Here is a 23,262-nt window from a genome sequence, read left to right as displayed (position 1 = left end):
GCACGCTGAAGGAGGTAGGCCCTGAGCAGCTCAAACTCAAACTGAAGCCAGCCTTCTGCACCCAAGTTCCAGTTGTCCACTCCTCAGACCTCCAGAGATACCCAGCCTGTTTTGCCACCAACTACCGCTATTTCTCTTGATCTAGCATTTCTCTTCCCCCAGTGTCTGGACTCAACTCTCATGGCCCCTACAAGTCAGCCAAGCCAACTCCATGCACCAGTCTCTTTCCTGTGACTTTCCTCATTACACTGTTTTCACCATCCTCCCTCCTTCGTCCCTGCCTGGAACACCCTGATTCTTCCCTCACACTTTCAGATCCAGCTCAAGTTCCCTCTCTTCACAGAATCTTTTCCCAGACCACTGTGATCTCTTTCTTCTGGAAATGTCTATCACAGAGGAAATAAAACTGAGACCATGTAGCTTCATACATAAATTCTCCAATAGTTGCCACTCTGTTGAGAGCAAAGACTTTCATCTTATCTATTTCTCCTTCGTCCCCAGCAGGCCTCGCACAATGCTGGGTACAGAGCTCTACAAGGACTTGTAAGAGCTGACTCATTTAGAAAAATGATGCTGCCGGCCTGTCTTTCTCAGCCATGGCTCCTCGGTCTTGGCAGTTTGCAGGGTCCATCCAGGCTGTGTTATTGTTGGATGTTAGCGGCCAGGCAGGAAGCCTGGTGAGAACAGAGGGCCTTTCCAGAAGTGGAGGGTGTACTAGTTCCTGGGAGGGTTTACATTTTTTAAAAACGTTAAAAACAGCCTGGCTTAAACCGGGAAAAATTGAAATTAAAAAAGGAAAAAAAAATAATAGTAAAGCTTAAACAAACATCCGAAGGAAAGACCTGTCCCAAATCTGAAAACAGCGGGACAACTCAAATCTGAAGTAATACAGGAGCTTACCGTCTCCATCGAACACCGGCTGGGTCTCCATCGTGGGTGTCGGCTTAGACCCGTCATCTGAATTGAGGGTTAAAAAGAATCGAAAGGAGACTACCATTATTGAGGTAAATACTATCTACTCTCCAGCACTGTTGAATGGTTGGGGTTTGCACATGGCCCGGCCAAGTCCCAAAGAACAGATCAAAGAAAAAGAAAAGAAAGAAGAAAAGAGCAAGAAAGAAAAGAGCATCACAGAAGAGATACCAACAGTAAGACAAATCCAGGTGCATGCTCGCCATTCCAGGGAAGGAACCCAAGTTATCACGGCTCTGGGGGACCCATCTCATGACTGCAGCAGCGTGACTCTGTCAGCCCTTGCTCTTTCCCCAGGAAAGCTGGCAGCGCTGTCTTCCCAGGAGCCCTTAGCTCTGGCCAGGCACGTTGGGAGATGCTTGCACACTCATAGCATCAAGTGCTGATGTCCCCAGCTCCTTCCTGCCCTCTTGTGCAAGGTACCAACCCAGTGCCTTTCTAGTGGCCCTCACTGAAGAGTCTGAAGAAAACCAAAGACCATGGCGCCATTCCCTCCCAAACCCCTAGCTATTTTTCCGTCCTCATCTAAAAACGAAGTGAGGGTAAGAAGGACCATTCTCTCTCCAGCATGCTGAACTGAAAAGAATTGGGAATCCTTAGAACACTTTTAACTGTGAAACCAATTCCCAAGGAGAGATGGAGGCAGACAAAATGAGAGGGAACATGAGTAATTGCACTCTGGATTTCCTTTGAAATTTCTAACACAGATGCTAGGAGCAGAGAGTTCTCAGTGATAAAGTCCTAACACTTATGGTCATAGTAGTGTTGGCAGCTCTCTCTGCAGACCAAGAACCTCTACAGGTCAGAGTAAGTGCAGACTTTATCTCCCTTTCAGGACTTTGAATTATGTTCATCAAGATCCCCAAACCTTAATTTTGAACACTGTTTCTCAACTTTTGTTTTATTATTGTCTAAGGAGTATTTTTAGGCATTTTTCTCCTTAACTAGTTTCCTAATGAAATTTTAATAACAAAGATACACTGTATCTCTGTATACACTGTACATATCTCTGTATACACAGTACATATTTATGTACTGTATGTATGTCTGTACTTTATATGTAAAAATAGAAAGGGTTCTTTTGCGCCCTCCCAAAACAATTTTCACCTCTTTGTTGAAAGCTGGGAACAGGTATCTTTACTTACATTGAGAATGCACAGATCCACGATTTTTCTCTTTTCTCCCTCAGCAAGAGGAAGGAAGGTGAGCACTGTGGTCTCAGACACTGTGGTTACACAATCCCTTCTTCCCAAGACCCCCAGCGATCTATGGGGACTAAACACTATATTCTCCAAGCATTAACTATTAATGGAGAATACAAGTTCTCATATCGTCTGCAACGCCGGTCAGATCATCAGTAATAACAACCTCCAGCATTTGGAACTCCCAGAACTCTTGGCAGACTTCCCTGCATCTTATCAGGGGAAGGAGAAAGAACACAGAGAGCGGATCCCTTTTTTCACACCAATACCCCACCCCTGGGATCTTAAGACTCAATAGCTATGGAGATCCTGACCCTTGCTGGAGGCTGAGGCCAGCAACCTGAGAGTTGTGTGACACCTGACCCTGCTATTATTGCCATGTGCCGACGTAAGACCCAACTCCCACAGGGGCCAGGGCGATCCTGAACAAGCCGACAATCATCCCCGGACATGAGATGCCTCAGGAGGAGAGGAATAATGAAACTGAATATCTTATTTGCCTCAAACTGGAGTCCTGAACAGTCATCTTTTGACACCAAACTGCCCATTTGATCTGGAAGTCATTGAGGGAGAATAAACACAGTGAAAAAACACACAATGTCATTTTTTTAAATAGCATCACTTCCCCAACTCTATTAACACCCTTTCCGTTGAATTCAATGAACCACTGAATGAAGTCTTTTGGCAGCTGCAATGCACATTTGGTTGCTCCTGCCGGATGCAGGGTTCACAGTCTAAATAGCCCAGCACAGTGTGCTCAGCCCCTCCACACAAGGTGGCTTCCTTTCAGGAGTCTTTAAGGTAACAAAGAGAAAGTGAGAAATCAAACATTCTCACAGGGACAATGGTGACAAGCCAAGTGCAAAATGGCTTATGTGATATCTTGATATTCAATTAAAATCATCCCATACTCCAAGAGCTGTATCTCTCTCTCTCTCTGGAGCAGGAAGACAGAAAATACTCTGTTTATTTCTCCCATCACTGACAGGAGAGGCTGGGACGGCCCATCTGGTCCAGCAATCAGCAAAGAAGTCTGCTGCTCAAGGAGAGGAAGGAGGGTTTCCAGTCTCCCCCTGCCCCGGGGAAGTCGAGGACCTCCACGATTGCCCAGATGCAGGTTCAGAAGCCCACAGAGCGTGAAGCCACGTGTAGGGAGCGAATCTTCCTGCAGGGTAGGGTCACCGAGGGTGAAGACATACAGCTGCACAGCCACCATGGAGGCCCTAGCTGGAAATCTTTATGAAGTGAGAAAAGACAAGGTGCCCTGCTGCCAGGAGAACCACCTGTGACATCCAGCATGCCCCAAGGATGGGGAGCCAAGCCAAAGCCAACAGGACCCTCTGACCATCATCTCCGGGCACCTGGGCACCTGGCGTCCAACCCAGCAAACAAGCGCACCCTTCTCCCAAACATAGGTCCAAGGCCTGGGTCCAAGGTCCACATCAAGCCTGCTTCCTGGCAAGCCCTGGGGCGACACCGGGCCCCACGCTGGGCCCTGGGGAAAGAGAAAAGCTTCTACGTGTATCCCTGGCCTCCCAGTTTCCAGTGGGGTCACTGTGCAGACTCCGGCTTTATATCCACTAAGTTAGATAACCTGAACCCCTCGCTTTTCTTCTCTGGGCAGTGATATCCTCTTCTAAAAGTGAAGGATGACTGCATCCTAGCCTCAGGACACTGTGGCTATAAAAGACTCTACAGGCCTCTTAAAGAAGGCATTAAATCATCAAGTGTTAAATCATCTTATCCAACTGCTTACTTTTAAAATTGGATTTGCAGCATGAAAATTCGACAGTTTTTAAAATAAAAAATCAAGTAAACCTTACAACTCAATAAGAAGACCAACAGCCTGATTTCAAAATGGGTAAAATATTTCAATAGACATTTCCAAGATCGACAGACAGCTAATAAATATGCAAAAAGGTGTTCGATACCATTAACTGTTAGGAAACCACACATCAAAACCATGATGAGCTACCACCACGTACCTACTAGAATGGCTAAAAATTTTTTAAAAGACACTATCAAGTGACAAGGATATGGAGGAGCTCAAATTCTCATTCACTCTTCATGGGAATGTAAAATGGGGTAGCCACATTGGAAAAGAGTCTGACAATTTCTTTAAAAATTAAACATAAACTTACCAATCAATCTTGAAATTTTACTCCTGGGAATCTATCCAAGAAAAATAAAGACATATCCGCCCAAAGACATATATACACATATTCATAGCAGCATTATTCATTAATAGCCTCAAACTGGAAATAATCCAGATGTTCTTCTACTGGTGTAGAGGTAAACCGAATTGTGATACATTCATACAATGGAGTATTATTTAGCAATTAAAAAGAAAGAATTACTGATACATATAATAATATAGCTGGCTTCAAAAATATTACACTACATAAAGAAGCCACGTGCAAATACTACATATGGTATGACCTCATTATGTAAAATGCCTAGTAAAGGTAAATCTATAGAGACAGAAAGCAGATACATGGTTGCCTGGAGGAGAGAGTCAGTATAACTATAAATGGGTACAAGGTTTCTTCGGGAAGTGATGGAAATGTTCTCTGGTGATAGCTGTACTTCTCTACAGATGTTCTAGATTCACTGAATTGTACATTTACCGTGGGTAAATTTTATGGTGTGTAATTATAGCTTAATAAAGATTTTAAAACAAAAGAGGGACAGAGTACCAAAGCCATCACAGATACACCATCAGGAGGCAGGAGCTAGATTATTTGAGCAATCCTTAATTTGGGGGGAGACTCTTCCATAGAGCATAAAGGAAAATACATCTGAACTTCAGTTTACACATATGCACATGATGAGTTCACGTGTGTGTATGTTCACTCTTGGTGATTCTTACAGACCTGTAATAGTAAGACTTTATTTTTCTTTGATGCCATAATATTCTTCCTGCTGGAGGAGATGGAATACTGAAAAAAACCCAATTCAAAGATGATCATTTCTCTTACAGGGAGAAAAGGTAAATTTGGAAACATTAAAGAAAAATAGGGGTTTACAGGTGGCCCTAGAGGTAGAGAACCCGCCTGCCAATGCAGGAGACATAAAAGACAAGGGTTTGGAAAAAAAAAAAAAAAAAAGACAAGGGTTTGAACCCTGGGTTGGGAAGATCCCCTGGAGGAGGGCATGGCAACCCACTCCAGTATTCTTGCCTGGAGAATCCCATGGCCATATGTAGATAGAAATATAACACTCATTATTCCAAATGATGCAGTCCTGAGATTGGGCACAGAAATACAGAAATCCTAAGGCTGACTTAGGATGTTGTAAAGAGCCAACTCATTGGAAAAGACCTTGATGCTGGGAAAGACTGAAGGCAAAAGGAGCAGGGGGCACCAGAGGAACAGAGGATTAGATGGCATCACTGACTCAGTGGAGACGAATCTGAGCAAATTCCTGGAGACAGGGAAGGACAGGGGAGCCCAGCGTGCTGCAGTCCATGGGAGTCGCAAAGAGTCGGACACAACTGAGCAACTGAACAACAGCCAACGAAAAATAAGTCAAACCTGAGAAAATTTCTCAAGGATGTTGTCAAGATCAAGAATAATATGTGTTAGCACATTTTGTAACACTCAAGAGTTCCTAGCAGGTTGCTTTCTTCATCTATTCTTGCCACTGGCCAGGGCAGAGGAAGTCACCAGGCAGATAAAAAGAGATTGAGCTTCAGTGCAAGGAAGTGATTTGTTCAAGACCCCAGAGGCAGTGGGCAAGTGGTGCTGGCAACTGCTCAGGCCCAGAGCAGGCATCTGGCCTCCCCCAAAATTCCCCGGCCCCCCAACCACGCCTCCCCTTGCAGGTGCAGCCCCAGAGACCCGCAGCCCCCGCACAGGCCCTGTAAGCCCATCCAGACAGTGGGTTTGTGTGACACCACAATTCCCTGCCCTGCGAGAAGGCCTGGCCCACGCACAGACAGCTGGAAGTCACTTCGACCCCCAGTGACACTGTTCAAAGCCTCCTCTGTTTGGCTTTTTGACTCCTGATTGACATTCGCTGGCGAGTGGAGCTAAATGCCGCGCTGAGGACAATGTTGACCCGCTCTGACTATTCGCAAGGAAAGACTTTTCAGAATAACAAACAAAACAAAACAAAACCCCCAAAACATTGGTGTGCTTAAGGGACTGAATAGAGCCCAAGAGGTCCAAGGAGGCAGGGCCGGGCCTTTCAAGGGGCTGGCAAGTCCATTGAGGAGTTAATTGTTTGGGTGTACAATGAGTTTATTCTGACCACATACAAAGAGCTTTCTCTTCCAGGTCCTTCAAAAGCAAATGTGTCAAAGGGGCCAGAGGAGGAATCTGTATTAATGGCATCTCTTGGGGTCTTGAGACTGAGGAGCCTTGGAGAATGAGAGAAAAAGAAACCACCACCCTCATCCCGAGATTCAGAAAGTCTCTCAATGATCCCAAATCCCCTTCGATTCTTGGGTTCTGCCCAAACCCTGGTCCATCACTGGTCACCCTCCCTCTCGGATTCATTCAGGCTGCAAGACATGGAGATAAACTTCAGCCCAGTAGAAGTGTTGGAAGGTTCTTGCTATTGAAGGGACTACATTTATTCCTGCGCCATCATCCCCCTCAGCATGTGACTCAGACCCAGGGTGAAAGTCGAGACAACTTATTCCGGGCATCACAGGGAGACAGCAGTGCCTGTTTACAGAAATGTCCCTTAAGCACCTGGCCCGAATCGTACCAGGGGGAGGAGGGAATTGTTAGTTAACCTCAACATTTCCTGAGGTCCCATGACCAAGGCTCAGCAATGTACTCTGAGCTGTCCTGATTCTGACCATTGAGAACACAAGTTATCTGAGTCCTTTGGGTCCTTTCCAGAGTGAGAGATCAGTGCTCTACATTCTGCCCACCCACCTGCACCCTCCTTCCCAATACAAGTGAAAACAAGCTTAAAACTGTCTTTTTGCAAGCAGTTCCGCACATCGTCAAGCTCTTTCTTGAGTAAGAACAGAAACAAAGGGCTGGTGAAAAGGGTAAACCAGAGACGGAGGAGGGTGGTGAGAGGGCTGGGGTTTAGGGGATCAGTGGCACTGGCAGCAGCAGAGCTGGTTCAGAGCTGGGTTCACCCAGAGCCTGGGCTAATTTTTTAAACTAAAAATGACTTTGCAACAGGTAATTGCAAACAGAGAGGTCCCATGTACCCTCCACCCAGTTTCCTCCCATGTAGCATCTTTACAGTTAGCATAATTATATAGATAACATCATAAGAGTATAATACGAAAATCAGGAAATTAATACTGGTATAATCCAGGGGCCTTATTCACATCCCACTGGTTTTGTGTGTACTTGCTCTGGGTGTCTGGTTGGGTGGGCGGTGTGTAGCTCTATGCGATTTTATCCACGTGCAGATTCATGCAACCACCGCCACGATCAAAATATAGAACTAGTCCATCACTACAAAGATATCCCATGTGCTATCCTTTTATAATCACACTTCCCCTTCTCCACCTCATCATTCACCCTGGTAACCACTAACCCTTTCTCCATCTCTATAATTTTGTCATTTTCAGAATGTTATATAAATGGAATCATGCAGTAGACGATCTCTGGGGGTTGGACTTTTTCACTCTGCCTAATGCCCTTGAAATCCATCCAGCTGTTGCCTCAAGTGTCAACAGTGTGTTCCTTTATGTTACTGAGTAGTATTCCATGGTGTGGACGCACCTCAGTCTGTTTCACCCATTGAAGGACGTTTGGGATGTTTTCACCCTTGGCTATTACAGATAAAGCTGCTGTGACTACTTGTGTACAGGCTTTTGTGTGGACATAAGTTTTCATTTCTCTGGAATAGATAAGCAGAAGTGCAATCACTAGATTATATGGTAAGCATATGTTTTGTTGTTTACTTTTTTAGGAAACTTCCAAAGTTATCTTCCAGAGTGGCTGTATCATTTTACATTCTTATCAACAATTTATGAAAGATCCAGCTCCTCTGCAGTGACATTTGGTATAGTCACTATTTTAGCTCTTCTAATAGGTGTGTAGTAATTATCTTACCATGTTCTTAATTTGCACTTTAAAATTTTTGATCAAAGTATAGCTGATTTACAATATCACGTAAGCTTTGGGTGTACAGCACAGCAATTCAGTTATGCATATATATATGCATATTCTTTCTCAGATTCTTTTCCCTTATAGGTTATTACATAATACTGAGTCTAGTCCCCTGTGCTATGCAATAGGTCCTTGTTGGTTAATTTGCACTTTTTATAGCTAATGATGTTGAACATCTTTTTGTGTGTTTATTTGCCCTCTGCATATGTGCTTAGGTGAAAAGCTTATTCAAGTATTTTGTCCATTTTTAAATTAAATTGTTTTTCAACTGTTAAGTTTTTTAGCATTCTTTATATGTTCATATGTCCTCTGTTAGATAGGTGGTTTGTAAGCATTTTCTCCAAGTCTGTAGTTTTTCATTTCCTTAACAAGATATTTTGAAAGCAAGTTTTCAATTTTGGTTAAGTCCAATTTATCAATTAAACATTTTTTTGAATCACATGTTTGGTATTCTAAAACACTAAAGCTCAAGGTTCATCTACCTATAAGTTCTAAAAATTTTCTCCTATGTTTTCTTATACAAGTTGTAATAGCTTTAGATTTTACATTTAAGTCCAAGATCCATTTTGAGTTAATTTTTGTATGAGGTGTGAGGTTTAGGCTGAAGGTCTTGGGGAGTTGTTTTTGTTTTTGTCTACTGGGTGCCCGATTGCTACAGCAACAGTTCTTGAAAGGACTATCTTTACTCCACTGAATTCCTTTTGCATGTTTCAAAAATCAGTTTGCCGAGCTTGTGTAGGTCTATTTCTGGGTTCTCTGTTCTGTTTTGTTGATCCTTAGGTCAACAGACAGTGAAAATACTCTATATGACACTATAATGGTGGATATACCACTACTCCTGTGTCTATTCCCACAGAGTATATGACGCCAAGAGTGAATCCTAATATAAACTGTGAACTTTGGGTGTTAATGATGTGTCAATTTAGGTTCATCAGTTGTAACAAAGGTACCCACTCTGGTGGGGGCTGTTGATGGTGGAGAAGGTGACACGTGTGGGGACAGGGGGCATATAGAAAATTTCAGGACCTTCCTCTTAATTTTGCTGTGAACCTAAAACTACTCTTAAAAAACTAAGTCAAAAATAAAAACAGAATAAAATAGACATTTAAAAATATGGAGTCACCACATTTGTTTAGATGACCAAAGGAAAGCATGGATTGAAAATTCATAAAGGGTCATGAAGGGAGTAAAATATTAAAGATATCTTGGTTAAAAAAAAAAAATCACATACAGTGACTCCTCTCACTTTCTTTTTAAAAGTTGTTTCAGCTACTCGAGTACCATTGCCTTCTCTGGGAGATAGTAAAAGACAGGGAAGCCTGGCGTGCTGCAGACCGTGGGATCGGCAAGAGTCGGACCCAACTTGAGGACTAACCAAAAACAACACCATTGCCTTTCCACATAAATTTTAGAATAAGCAGCCCTTGAACCTCATGGTTTTCCTTCAACAGGTACCGGAGAGTGACAACTCCTTGGCCTTGACCACAGGAGCTACATGACGCTTAGGGCTGGAAGAGTGGTTCAGATGTGGCCCCAAGGCCTATCTGTCCATCCACAGGCTGATATCCCTGCCTCCCTCCAGCTTGCTGGGCCACACTTGGAACTGAACTCATTCAGCCAAGGAACATATCCTCAGTGGCCAGGCAAGCTCGGAGCCGTCCCCTAGACTTCGGGAGCCCCACAAAGGTACCAGGCAGAAGAATCAAGAACTTGCCAGTGGACCATGCTCATCCCAGGCAGCCTCCTCCAAGGGTCTCTCCTTAGAGGCTCTAATCCTGGAAGCCACTGGCCAGGGCATTTGGAGGAGCCACCTGCCATCCCTCCCCTGCTTCCCAGTATCCCAGCATCTAGAAGTCTGTGCTCCTCTGGGAGGCTTCCCCTCCATGACGATGCCTTCGACAAGAAGAGGCTAAGACCGTCAGAGTGTGAGCTCCACAAGCTGAGGGCTCTTACATTTCACCCACCACTGGGTCCTCAGGGACTGTCACAAAGCTGGCACTGAAGTCTCAATGAATATTTGTTGAATGAAAGAATAAAACGGCCACGTATAAAACACCAGCGGTCACTAACAACACCGGGGCACTCGTTAGAATCCACGGCTAGAGGGCTTTTCCAGATCACAAACCCTGTTTCCTCTCCACTCCTTGGAAATCAGGTATCCTCCATTCGTAAACTTTCTTTTGGAGACCACAGAATAGGGGCTGAGATGGAGGGCGGGCAGTTGAGTAGATGGAGCAACTCCCTGCTGGGGGAGTAAGGAACTGTGGGTAGTGGGAGATGAGGGGCAGACGTGAATACTCAAGCACACTCGTGCACACCGCTTCTGCAACTGATCTCTTCGAAGCTGATATACTGATATGCCAGGCTTGTCAGGGTGGCTCAGACACCAGCCCCAGCAGCAGTGACCTGCATGCAGAGAAGAAAAGGGCTGCATCTCATGGGCCTGGAGCTACTTAGGTGCAGTTTGTAGCAGGCACACATCAGAATGAATGGTTCACAGGGAAATCCAATGTGAGCCGAGGTCAACACATAGAGGTCATCAGTTGCCCATCTCCATTCAAATCCAGACCAAGCTGGAGGGTAATCAGACTTAAGCCATCTGGTGGCAAGGCTGACAGATCACCTATGAATCTAGCCGCCCTCTCTGGGCTGAGAGAAGAGAAAAAAGAGGTGGCTGGGAAGAGGTGAAAGACACGTGAACAGGGTGACATTCTGTGTATAGGATGCTCTGAGACAGCTGACTCTGCACACCTCCACCATGTTCGAGGCAATGCAAGGAAACCCCTTCAGGTGTACTTAACCCCCATGAGAGCAGAGGCTGGAGACCACATGAGCCCCTTCATCTGGGAGACCTACCATCCATCATCCCTGCCCTAAGCACATCCCTCGGCCCTGAGAGGGAGTGCTGATAGCTCCACCATTTGAGTGACAAAGGTCTCCAAGCTGGCATCAACTTGTAGACCAAACACCATGAGAGATCCTCAAAACCGAGACCCAGAGACGGACTCTGGAAAAATAACTGTGATCCATTCTTCACTTGGAACACATGCTATGGAGCAGTCAGTGGAGGGGTGGGGGGGTGGGGGGCGCAATAAAAGAAGTCTCTATGAGTTGAATTTTGGAAGTTCCACTTCTCTCCAAGACTGGCTTGACAAATACAGGAGCACGTGCAGAAAAGAGAGCAGTTTTCTAAATGTTTTTATTCTTCTTTCACTTTCCTTACACTGCTCACTCCCAGAGCTCTTAGAAGTAAGAAAAGAGTAAACTGCAGAAAACTCCCTATGACCCTAAATTTTCATTGGCCACGTATCCTAGGCGCTCTGGAGAAAAAGTTCCCAGAAACTGCCAGAAATCATTGTCCAAGTCCTCTCCCACTAGTCTCCCATTCTTCACCTGCCCCACCAACACCCCACTGGAAACTGAGAACATCCTTACTGCACCTCATAAGCAATGAAGCCTAGGACCAGTCGTTGACTCTGTTAGGTTATCCTGGAAACTCCCTCAAATTGCCCACATTTGTTAGCATCTAGATCCCTGAAAGAGGCACCTCAGGAACATCCACAAGCCCTGGTGGGCCAGGAGAAGCTGCTCAAGGTAAAGTCACCGTTTCTAAATCACATTTTGCTTCCCAGTCACTTTTCTACTTCAATGGAAACCCCAAATTCCTTCCTCTCAACTTCTGTAGCTTTCAACTGTTTTAGCAGCAGATGGTCAGAACTCAGGGGTTGCTGGGGGGTCCTTTCCTCTCTTCTGATATTCCTCTGTCAGCATCAATAAAACACATGTGGATGCACGTGTGCCCCCACCCCCACAAAATGCACACATACCCCTTCCATCTCTCTCGGAGGGTGAGGACCATCAGAGAAGGGACGGCTGCAGGATGGGAGTGTCCCAGATCAATGGATATTTGAAACTCAAACACATGGCCCGGGACCTACCCCGCATGTGTTAATTACCACATATGTGCCCATAAAGGAGTCCGGGGAAACACAAGGGGCCCAAAGAACAGAGCACAGTGAAGACATTCCAGGGGATTAAGTAAACAGTCTGAAGTTCTGACCCTCCTCCTCTCCTGCAGCACGTGCATCTGGGTAAGATAACCGGGCCTCCCTCCCTCCTTCCCCCGACTTCTCCCCTCAGGCCCCACACCTGTGGACCCAGGAGCAGGAGCGACCCAGACCTGCTTGCTGGCCAGACGCCTGTGACCTGCTACCGCCTGGCCTCTCTCCCTCTCTCCTGCCTCCTGCTATCTCCCCGGGCCTCCTCCCCCAGCCTCCTCCCACTCTGCCTTTCTCCTCCTTGCCTTCAGAGGACTGATTCCTGGCCGGCAACCAGACCCTCCGTCACACAATACGCCTTTTCATTCCTCCCAGGCGGAGAGAACCGATCCCTCCAAGTCCGGTCCATGGAGCATATTCAAAAAGGCAGAAGGGTAGGGAAAGAAAGAGCTGGGTGTGCTCCTCCCCTGCTCCCACCCCCCCCAGCCCCCACACACACATACACCCAGACCCCCAGCCTTGCCTCCTTTCTGGACGTCCTCTGGGCCGAGCATCCCTCTGGGCAGGTCTCTGGAGCTGCGGCTCTCAGGAGATGCCTTCTGGGAGACCCCCCATGTGGGCACGAGCTCAGACAAGGGCCCTTTGTGTCTTCCCACCTGCTGCCCTCCGGAGCACATTCCATTCTCAAGTGGCAGCTGAAGAGGCACCTCGGCGGGGCCGACACAGGATATTACCAATGCCCTCTCGCACCCTGTCCCCATTCAAACCCCAGCTTCCTGGACAGGTGTGGCTTCAGGTGGGCCTTCCTACAGGTGGCTTCTCACTGCCCTACCCGTGGCAGACAAAGAGAAGAGATTCAACACCTCTGCTGTGGTTCAGTTGTGTTTGACTCTTTGTGACCCCACAGACTGCAGCATCTCTGGGAACCCTCCAAAGTAGAAGGAAAGAGAGGCCACTGGGCAGAAGTCAAGTCTCCAGGGGGCAAGTGAGCCCTAGCATCTTTCCTTCCCCCCTGCCAGGCCTTTGCACCAAAGAGGAAGCCCCTACACCACCATCTGGGACACAGGAACCCGCTGGGATAAGGGAGTGAAGAGGTAGGAACTTGAGGCTTCACACTCTATCCACCCTCCTCCCTGGAGGAATCAGATTCCCCTGCCTTCTCCCACCTGGATCAGCAAGAGCCTGCTGTGAGCACAGTCCGATTCCTATTGTCATTCACAACATACAAGACAACCTGGGAAGTTATTTCCTTGTGCAGTTTAAAAGCCAGATCCTCTAGTTGGCCTTTCTTGGGGCAGGTGCTTCATCCAGCATCATGCACTCTGTTCCCTTTGGTGGGGAAAGTCTGGGTGGTCTGTTCTGCATGGCTGCTCTTTCTTTTTCCTACCACCAGGACCTCATGCCCAGGATTAAAGCTTATGCTCCTGAAGACTTCAGTGGCAACAAGCAAAACTGAAGGCAGTTCCCTTTTCCAACCCCAATCAATTACAGGCAGACATGCCACTCACAGTGTTGATGATTTCAGATCTTTGCAGGAAGAAATGTTTATCCCCTCTCCTGCCTTCCCTCCTAGAAGGGAACCACCAACATTCAAGGCTGTCTCCCTGGGGCTGCGAAGTACTTTCTTTTTGCCCACTTACTCACTCTAGTTTGCTGGTAGGGGAGCAGCCCATTGGGTCCCTTGGTCCATAGTTTCTAGAAGGAGGTGGTATCACCAAGCTCTACTCCCATATGTTCTTGGAGCACCTGCATGCAGGGAGAGCAGGTTCTCCAGACTCTCAGTTCCTCCATTCAAGCAGGGGGACTCTGCCTCCTCTTTGGGTCCCCACGGAATTAGCTGGGGCAAGGGCCAGGGCCTCACCCTGGTCTCTCTGTGACTGCAGTGTAGGATAAGCCTGCTTGCCCTACTCTGATCCCTGCAGGCCCAACTCTCCATATAGCTCTTATGAGCATGAAGCTCCCAAGGCTCAGAGTCAAGTAGGAGGGCTCAAACTCAGCTGAGATCTCCCACCTGGGTTTTACCTGAGACCCCAAAATGAGGCTTCTGGAGTGTTTGCATGGGCAATAAGATTGAAACCTGTTTTCCATGCAACCACCAGCTGTCTGTGTGTATGCTGTTCTGGAGGTAAGAAGTGGTGAATCTTAGCATCTTCCATACTGGAAAGTATGGTCAACACATCCCAGAGGCCCATTCCTCATGTCGGTTGGTCCACTAACCAGCACTTAGATAAATGCCCTCATCAAGGCCAACTGCACAATTTGTAGGATCCAGTGCAGAGTGAAAAAGCCTTTTCTTCAAAACACAGGAGAAAGGGTGCCATGAAAGACACTAAAGTATTAAGTCTGATCCTCTCCTCCATGGTCTCTCTCTTGATTTGTCATGGTGTTTTTCAACTCGTTATTTATCATTGTTCTAGGTAAAGAAAGGCTTCCCTAGTGGCTCAGACAGTAAAGAATCTGCCTGCAATGCAGGAGACCCAGGTTTGATCCCTGGGTTGGGAAGATCCCTTGGAGAAGGAAATGGTAACCCACTCCAGTATTCTTGCCTGGGAAATCCCATGGACAGAGGAGTCTGGCGGGCTACATTCCATGGGGTGGCAAAAATCAGACAACGACTGAGTAACAAATACTTTCTTACTTTCTAGGCAAAGAAAAATGAAAATTCTAAGCTGGTTATGGAAGACCCGTAGCCCTCATCACAAAAGCCATCTGTCAATGAAGCCACAGTGAATGCGCACAGTACACGTGTCTCTACTGCCCACATGCACGCTTAGTTGTCCCATTGCACTGCACTGACAAAACCCAAGTTCAAGGGCAAAATAAGAATTTCGAGACCACAGCTGCCCAGGTCACATGCCCATGGAGCATCCTAGTCTTAGTGAAGAGACTCTGGATTGCCAGAACAATTGTCAAGGAGACTCAAAGAGGGAAAAAAATGCTCAGATGGGTTTCCAAAAATGAAGAGTCTGGGTAAACTTGGGCATGCCTGCCTTCGCTGTGCTTTTCTGTTTAACGCTTGCTACACACCGGTAGTTGATTGACTGAACTTCCCAGGAACCAAGGGTCTCAGGGTCCTCGCCTACAATGTGCACTGCTCATCTCTCTCAGAAATTCTGGGAGGTGATGAACCTTACTTACCTCCAGGGCTTCTGGGAGGGAACAGAATAAGAATGCAGATTCTCTGCAGGGCACTTTTAGCTTTCACTCCAGGCTCCTTCCATCTTGTCCAAGAACGCCTGCTTGGACGGGCTTTAGAAGCAAACATTTAGATAAAGCGTGAAACTCCACTCACCTTTCCTTCCTGAGTTACCCTGGCTCGCGGGCTTATCGGTGACCGAACCTTGGGTGAGAGGGGAAACAAAAACACAGACGTTCAGAATGCATCGCGGTTGGTTTCTTTCAAAGAGTTGGTAAAGCCTGCTGTTAGGAGCATATGGTTATGTATATAGATACTGTATACACAACTAGGAACATTATATACAAAGTGAGTACATACATACATGTGAGTGGGGTTTGTTTAACATCAATGTCACTGGTATCACAGCACTGTTGAGATGAACCATGATTTCCAGGCTCCCTGGCAATAGTTTCGAGCAGATTTTTACAAAATTCCACATCCACATAACTCCTTTGTTGAACATTCCACTCACTGCCCCCTCGCCTCCACTTCCCACCAGTTCCACGTTCTGAGCCACGTTCAGTCAGTAGGGCCGACGGCAAAGAAAACCCCTCTCACTGCAAATGCAGTGACTGACATCCCTTGCTGGTGAGGGCAGGAAATCGGCGATTTTCCATCTGCATTAAGTAGAAAATTGTTGGCCCAATTGTACTGAATGGGCCAAAATAGTCTGAGGCATGGAAACAATTTTCTAGACGCAGCCCGATCCTCAAGGAGGGTGGGTAGCGGGTGGGTTTGGCCAAATGCAGTGCCCTGCATGTACTCGGGTGCCCTGCGCCCCCATCTGACAGTCCTGAGCCTGCCGCACCTGCCTTCCCCAGGATGCCCTGCCCCACGCACGCAGGGCACAGCCAGCTCAAGCATGGAACGGCATCAGGGGAGGTCCCCACGACAGAAGAGAAGAAATCCATCCCTGTTCATATCCGATCCCTTCTCCATATACAAGCTTTGTGCGAATTCAATTATATTACCCTGCATGACTTGTTTCTAGCACATTTGTTTGCTTTAAATGAAACTTTCCAGGTCATTTGCAAGAAGGTTTCATTCCTCCCCCTCCCCACACCAACCCCAATTAAGGTTTCCAGTTTCCATGTAAACCACAAATAAAGTAAACTTTCCTTTTTGGCCTGCAAATTTTGGTTTCCTAATGTAGATACTTACTGCCCTTTCCACTCACTCTTCCCCTTATATAGCAGGGCTGGTTGAAAAAAATGAATAAATTTAGGGGAAAAAGAAAAATGTTAGGACAGGACTGCTGGAGTTTGGAATTTCCCATAGGCGTTAGAATAATGTTTTATACTTTGCTTGCACTTAAAAATTAAAAATACGTAAATACATAAAATCTCATATACACAGATTACAGAGAAATAGGAAGCAGCTGGTGGGTGGGACAGACTTTTTTTTAACATGGGCTGAGCTGCATAGTGAATTAAGGGAGTGACTTGAATTTCCTTACCATCAGAATGGAAGTGTGGGGCTTCTATAAATCCATAATACACAATCCCATAAAACTGACCTAAGAACAAAGTTTCTCCAGGCCCATAAAGTTGGAAATAGAAAAGACTTGATTTTTCCTATGGACTTACTAGGAGGGTTGCTATGAAAGAGTGGTTCCCAAATTTGTCTCAGCATCAGAACCACCTGAGAAGCTTCATAAGCATGTAGACTCCCAGTCTCACTCTAGACCTACTGGATCCAAATATTGAAGGAGAAGCCTCGACATTTGGGTTCTTTTTGAATTCCCCAGGCACCGCTGATGACAGCCGGATTTCAGGGCCACTGGCACGAGTGTTTTCCATCACTGTATGTTACACCGGTGGCAAGCATATGGCAACATAGACCACAACTTCCCTCTCCTGCACCCGTGAAAGGCATCACTAATTGCTTGCCATAGCCTTTGATGCTGAACTCCCGTGCAGTCTTGAAATCCATCTCGATAAAGTGTGCCTAGGGTCTCTAGCAACCTAGAGCACCCAAGCTATAAACTTATAGACCGTGCTCTCTCGAAGTTACAGCTGATACTTGGGAAAAGAGCAATGAACCAGAAACCTAAACTCAAAATAAAGAAATACATACCCAGGGACATATACTGACCCTATCATCCAGCTCCCAACAGAGCAAGCACGTTCAGGTGGACTCCTCCCTGACCAGGAAGAGGACTCATAACCACCAGCAGTCTTTCAAAGGTCCACCCACAGATGCAGGAGACCGGCCAAGGCATCTCTCTCCAACCCTTTTCTTTCTTCCCGCCCTTCCCTACGGTACCTGAACATACAGGAGTTTTATTCTGCACAGAAGAGCCACTGATGGGCTTCCCGTCTGGGGTGACACACCAGCAGTACCCGGTGTAAGTATGGCACTGCACCTGTTCGGGAAGTGGGAAGTAGAAAAGAACCATAAGTCTTGGGTCACAGTATCAACAGTGGCCTCCCATCCGTTTCAAACCCTCCCCCGGCAAGGCGGAGCGCTCCTTCCACCTCTCTCTCCAGCAGCCCTCCCCCAGCATGTCCCTTGAAGATGGGCCAGAAAACACCGTTTTCTGCGTGACTCTCAGGCGCAACCACAGCCATTTCCTTATGACATTTAACACTTAATCTCTTACACCACACTCAGAAATGTCCACTGCGTGTCCCATCTCTTTGTAAGAAGTTCGGATTGGTGAACTAACTTGGCAAGTACAAGTTGGAATGTCATCGCTGTAGGTTGATACAACCCTTAAGAAGCAGAGACAAGTGAAAGGCTTTTCTTCTTTTTCTAGCTTTTCCCAGCATCTGTTCCTACAGTCCGCTTGCCTATTGATCACGTGACTTTCCCAAGAGAAGGCCACACGTGATGGGGCTAAGACCACTTGGGGCTGCAGGTGCTAGTTCTAGATGCCCTGCTGCACCACGGCTTGATCTTCTTCAAGCCTCCATGGTCAGGTCCACGCTGCCTGGGAACAGTACATAAAAACGAGGCTTTGGGCTTCATTCGGGGTCACTCTTCTTTCTCTTTCAATAGTTGTCACTCTGCTCACCTCCTCCACCGCACCCCACTATCCCTTTTCCACCCACTTTCTACACAAATCTGGGCATCAGTCCCCTGCTTAAAATACCTCAAAGACTTGCCATCGGACTCAGGGTGGAGATGATGTTGATTTGTATGAGCTTAGGGATCCCCATGATCTGGCCCTGCTCTCCCCACATCCCCAGGTCTCCACATATCCTCCATTCCAGCCACAAGCAACTTGTTGAGGCTCAGAAACACACCCTAGTGTCTCATGATTCTAAGCCTCTGTTTGCTTCAACCAGTCAATCTTTCCGGAATACCATTCCCCAACCCATCCCAGCCTACTCCCAAACCTTTGTCTTCCCACCTCATTCAGGATACACCTTCTCCTTAAAGTGGTCCCAGGCTCCCTACGTCCTCCGCCTCCTTCCTCTGACCCTCCACACAGCCTGGTTCCCCTAATTCCCCCTATTACAACAAGCCTGATGATCTGTCTAGTCTATCTCCCCCATTAGACTGTGACCTCCCAAAGGCAAGAGACTGAAACTTGGCTGTTTCTATATTCCAAGCATCTAGCACAACGCCTGAGATTTATTGTAGGCATTTGATGAGTTGAATAAATGCATGCATTATCATATTTCCTGAATTCTTGGTCTCTATCCATCCTAAAAATGTAACATCAATTTAAACAGCCCTGCCACATTAAATGTAGACCTCAATTACAAGATGTGTGCCATTAAAGTGTGGGGAAAAGGTGCCTCTTGGGATCAAGGACATATCAGAATCGAGCATACAAACTGAGAGGTGAGGGATACAGGGTACAGAAGGAAAGGACAGGTCAGACAGCCTCTGTAAAATCCGTAAGTTATCAGCAATTCAGAAAAGCTACAGAAAAGACTTCTGCTCTTGTGACGGCACCAAACACCACAGTTTCCCCCAAAACTAGTTGCTTCATTATAGACCTGCACTCAGAAATTGGGATTTAAGAAAAAGACGCAGGGCATCTCACTACTACCAGTATGATGACTGTATAATTAAGGCATTTACCTGAACCATGCATGCAGGGAAACTGTGTTCAATGCCTTCACCAAAGGACCACATTTCACTCCCGCTTCATCTCGTGGAGACAAGCCCTGAATCCCAAGATCACACTTGCTACTCCAGATGCTCACTCAAGATCAGTGTCCTCTGGCAGGTTAGTGCTACCTTCCAAGGAGGCCTAAGGGTGGAATGGAAAGCAACCCAGATATACCTGGATTTGAATCCTGGACCCAGCCAGTTATGGATTTGGCAGTTATGTTGCTTAGCTCTTTGAGCCCCATCTATAAAGCGGGGATCCTAGCACCGAACCTGGAGGGCACTGGCCAGGAAAACAGCGAGTGTGAGACAGTGCCTGGCCTGGGCCGATGGCTGGATACGGCTGGGGCAAGATTGCTCTCGGCTGTGTCAGAGAGCCTGGCCAGCCGGCCTCCAACGTGGGCCCAGACACCCCTGGGCAGCCCGGGAGACTCTGGTGGGGAGTACTCCCGGAAACTTAGAGTCCACCCCTTCAGACTCAGTACGGCCCTCAGGGGACGGCTCCTCGCCAAGGGCAGCATTTTAATGGGGCCTGACTGGCTGCTTCTTCCTCCATGGGGAAGTCTGTCCCTGGGGCCAGTGGCCACGCTGACTCACCCCTGGGCCCCTTGGCTCTCATGGCCAAGGCCAGCGTGTCTTTCTTGAGGATGGTACCACCCCCTCCCCCAAGTCCGGCTCCTAGACAACACGGAGCGCCCCTCCTCCTGGGCCTGCAGAGTCCCTGCTGAGGCTGCTGGGGACAGAAGCACATGCCTGAAGAAGAGACAGAGTCCAAACCTTTGTTCCAGGGGATATAATCTGACCTTGGGGCTCCGAGGGTCCCCAGGGCCACATGCTACCTGAGAGTACCCGCTGTGCTCCTTTGGACATACAGATGCTGCCTCCCAGCCCCCACGCCAGGCCCACAGGCCCAAACACAGCCCCGCTTTCTCCCCAGGGCCCTCAGCATTTTCCTCAGACCAGGCTCCAAGGAATAGACTCCAGACGACAAAGTCCACAGGCTGAAGGCTGCTTCCAAGTCCTTCAGAGTTTTACAACTGAGCTTGAATGAGGAATTGTTGCCATGTTCCTCTGAGGCTTGGAATCCACAGTTATGGGCACACCTGCCCCAGGTGTGCTGCAGAGGAAAGAACAACAGTGAACAAAAGAAGACCCAGAGGACCCAGACGGCTGCAGGAAGCACCCGGCAAGGTCACTTTCCTCTGCTGAAGGATCTCCAAGTGAATGGACCCACAGTTCTCCACCTACAGGCTGTCTGCAAATTGTCTTGAGAAGTTTCCAAGATGTCTTCTTGAAGAAAAAGAAGTCATATGAAGACAGAAAGCAGTGGTCACAGAGTCAGACTGTAGCCTGCATTCCTTAACTAACCAGCTTCACCACTTCCAGTTAACCACTGAACTTTCCAACCCTCTGCAGCCTTGAAAAGGCCTCAGACTGTCCATGACCATTTAGAAAGAGGGAGATAATAATACCTACTTCACTCAGTTGCTGGGCGGATTACACTAGATAATGTAAATAAAGCACTTAGCTCACATGGTAAGTGCCCAGTTAAACTTAGCTATTTATTTTTATTATCATGGTGTTATTTTTTTAGCCAACTATCTGCACTCAAAGCACAGCCAGATTCTCCAATGGAAACTAGAGAACATTCTATTCCAACCAGCCCCAAGGGAAGGGGCAATTTGAAATCAGCAAAAAGTGTGAAAAAGTTTGAGTAAAAGAAGGGGCAGTTTATTTTCATATAGAAATACTTTCATTACTCTCAGAAGAGAGAAGTAACATTTCTTGTAGAAAAGCAATCAGGATGTAAATTATAATGGTTTATATATACATGACCAAATGTTAAATCCTACCTAGTTTCCCCTCTTCCCTTGCAAACTTTATTGTTTTAAATTAATAAGCAATCCTCCTTGTTTAGATGGTGACTGCAACCATGAAATTAAAAGATGCTTGCTTCTTGGTAGAAAAGCTACGGCAAACATAGACAGTGTATTAAAAAGCAGAGACATCACTTTGCTGACAAAGGTCTATATAGTCAAAGCTATCATTTTTCCAGTAGTCATGTACAGATATGGAGTTGGGCCATAAAGAAGGCTGAGCATCGAAGAATTGATACTTTTGAACTGTGATGTTGGAGAAGACTCTTGAGAGTCCCTTGGACTGCAAGGGGATCAAACAAGTCAATCCTAAAAGAAATCAGTCCTGAATATTCATTGGAAGGACTGATGCTGAAGCTGAAGCTGCAATACTTTGGCCACCTGATTTGAAGAGCAGACTCATTGGAAAAGACCCTGATGCTGGGAAAGATTGAGGGCAAGAGGAGAAGAGGGTGACAGAGGATGAGATGCTTGGATGGCATCACCGACTCAATAGACATGAGTTTGAGCAAACTCCAGGAGATAGTAAAGGACAAGAAAGCCTGGTGTGCTGCAGTCCATGAGGTCACAAAGAGTCAGACACAACTGAGCAACTGAACAACAACACCTTTGTTCTATCTGCCCCTGCTCAAAACACCAGCCCCCAATTCATGAACTTTCAGGCTTAATCTATGTGAAGAGCATGGACCAAGAGGAACTGACAAGGTAACTAGCCATTTCTAGGGTTTGGCATCTAGTTCAGTTTTCAAATCTCAGGGTTGTTCTAACCACAAAGGTATAGATACAAGCCATGGCATTTCTTCCTACCCCACTCTGGAACAACCTTGAGAAGGTTAAAATGTCAACTGATGGGTCTTCCTTAAAAGACAAAAAGTGTTTTTACATCAATCTAAGTGAGGCTACTCTCTGCTTAGACTGCAGTGTGTTCTTAGGTAGGAAATTTCATCTCTGACTCATATACTTAAATATTTTTGGCAAGAAGCCCTTTGCAAAAACAGCCCAGTGGTTTACTTCGGGTCAACCTCTCTGTCCAAATGAAGACAAATCTGAAATTATTTTAAGCTTGTTAGTCTTCAACATTAGCCCGACTTGTGGACACCTGGGAAAATGCGGGAGGCCAGCACTGCCAATGAGTGCAGTTGAGTAACTGATGAGCAGAGAACAGAGCAAACACCAGCTAACAGAGCAAAACAAACCAATGGGGGCATCAAAAGGGAGGAAACCATGAGAAAAGCAAAGCAGACGATGGGCCATATGTGCCCAAGGAGCACTCACATGTCACACCCCAAATGGAAAACACCACTTTCTGTCTTTACAATGATTTTCCAAACACCGCCATGACTGAGGCAGTATCTCATTTGGGTCTCAAGTTCACCCAGTGTGCAAATCCTTCATAGGAGAGGTGCATGGAGCAGAGGTTATTTGTTCAAATATCACAGCTAGTTCATAACAGCACAGGAATTCAGATCCCAAACTCCAAGCTCTCACAAAATTTCAGAATTGACAGAGCTGGAGAAAAATCTAAAGAGATCACTAAAGAGATCTCTAGAGAGATCACTAAAGAGATCTCTAGAGAGATCACTAGTCTCACCCAAACACTTTACAAATGGGGAAACCAAGACCCAGAGACAAGAGAGAGAGCATGATGGCCAGTACCTAGTCCTGGCAGACGGGACTCCCCCAGACCTGGAAGGGAGACCAAGAAAGGCCTGGGTCCCAGGGCTGGTGTATAAGGGAACTGCCCAGGTATCTTTATTCTTTGTAATTCTCTGGAAAATGGAACTCTTTTGAGGGAGAAGTGGAGGAAGTGGGATAAATATTCAAATCAAGAGCCTTTTGCTCCAGTTTGAGTGGAAGGCCATTTCTGGAGTAGTTCGGATGACA

General features: G+C 46.7%; 1 protein-coding gene across 3 annotated transcripts in view; it reads right to left on the bottom strand.

Moving 5' to 3' along the window:
- Positions 1-23,262, bottom strand: part of SMOC1 (SPARC related modular calcium binding 1) — a 146,944-nt gene that overhangs the window by 38,879 nt on the left and 84,803 nt on the right. For 2 of the 3 annotated variants that reach the window (XM_055538462.1, XM_055538463.1), the window contains exons 4-6: positions 17,702-17,801; positions 15,551-15,598; positions 901-990 (exon numbers count right to left, since the gene is read on the bottom strand). In XM_055538462.1, the coding sequence (XP_055394437.1) occupies positions 901-990; positions 15,551-15,598; positions 17,702-17,801 (238 nt within the window). The remainder of the gene's footprint in view (positions 1-900; positions 991-15,550; positions 15,599-17,701; positions 17,802-23,262) is intronic. The other variant, XM_055538464.1, reaches the window with a different exon arrangement.

The sequence above is a fragment of the Bubalus kerabau genome, chromosome 10 (assembly GCF_029407905.1).
Source record: "Bubalus kerabau isolate K-KA32 ecotype Philippines breed swamp buffalo chromosome 10, PCC_UOA_SB_1v2, whole genome shotgun sequence".
Lineage (NCBI taxonomy): Eukaryota > Metazoa > Chordata > Mammalia > Artiodactyla > Bovidae > Bubalus > Bubalus kerabau.
Note: the sequence above shows the minus strand (reverse complement) of the source record. Positions and strands in the feature narration are given on the sequence as shown.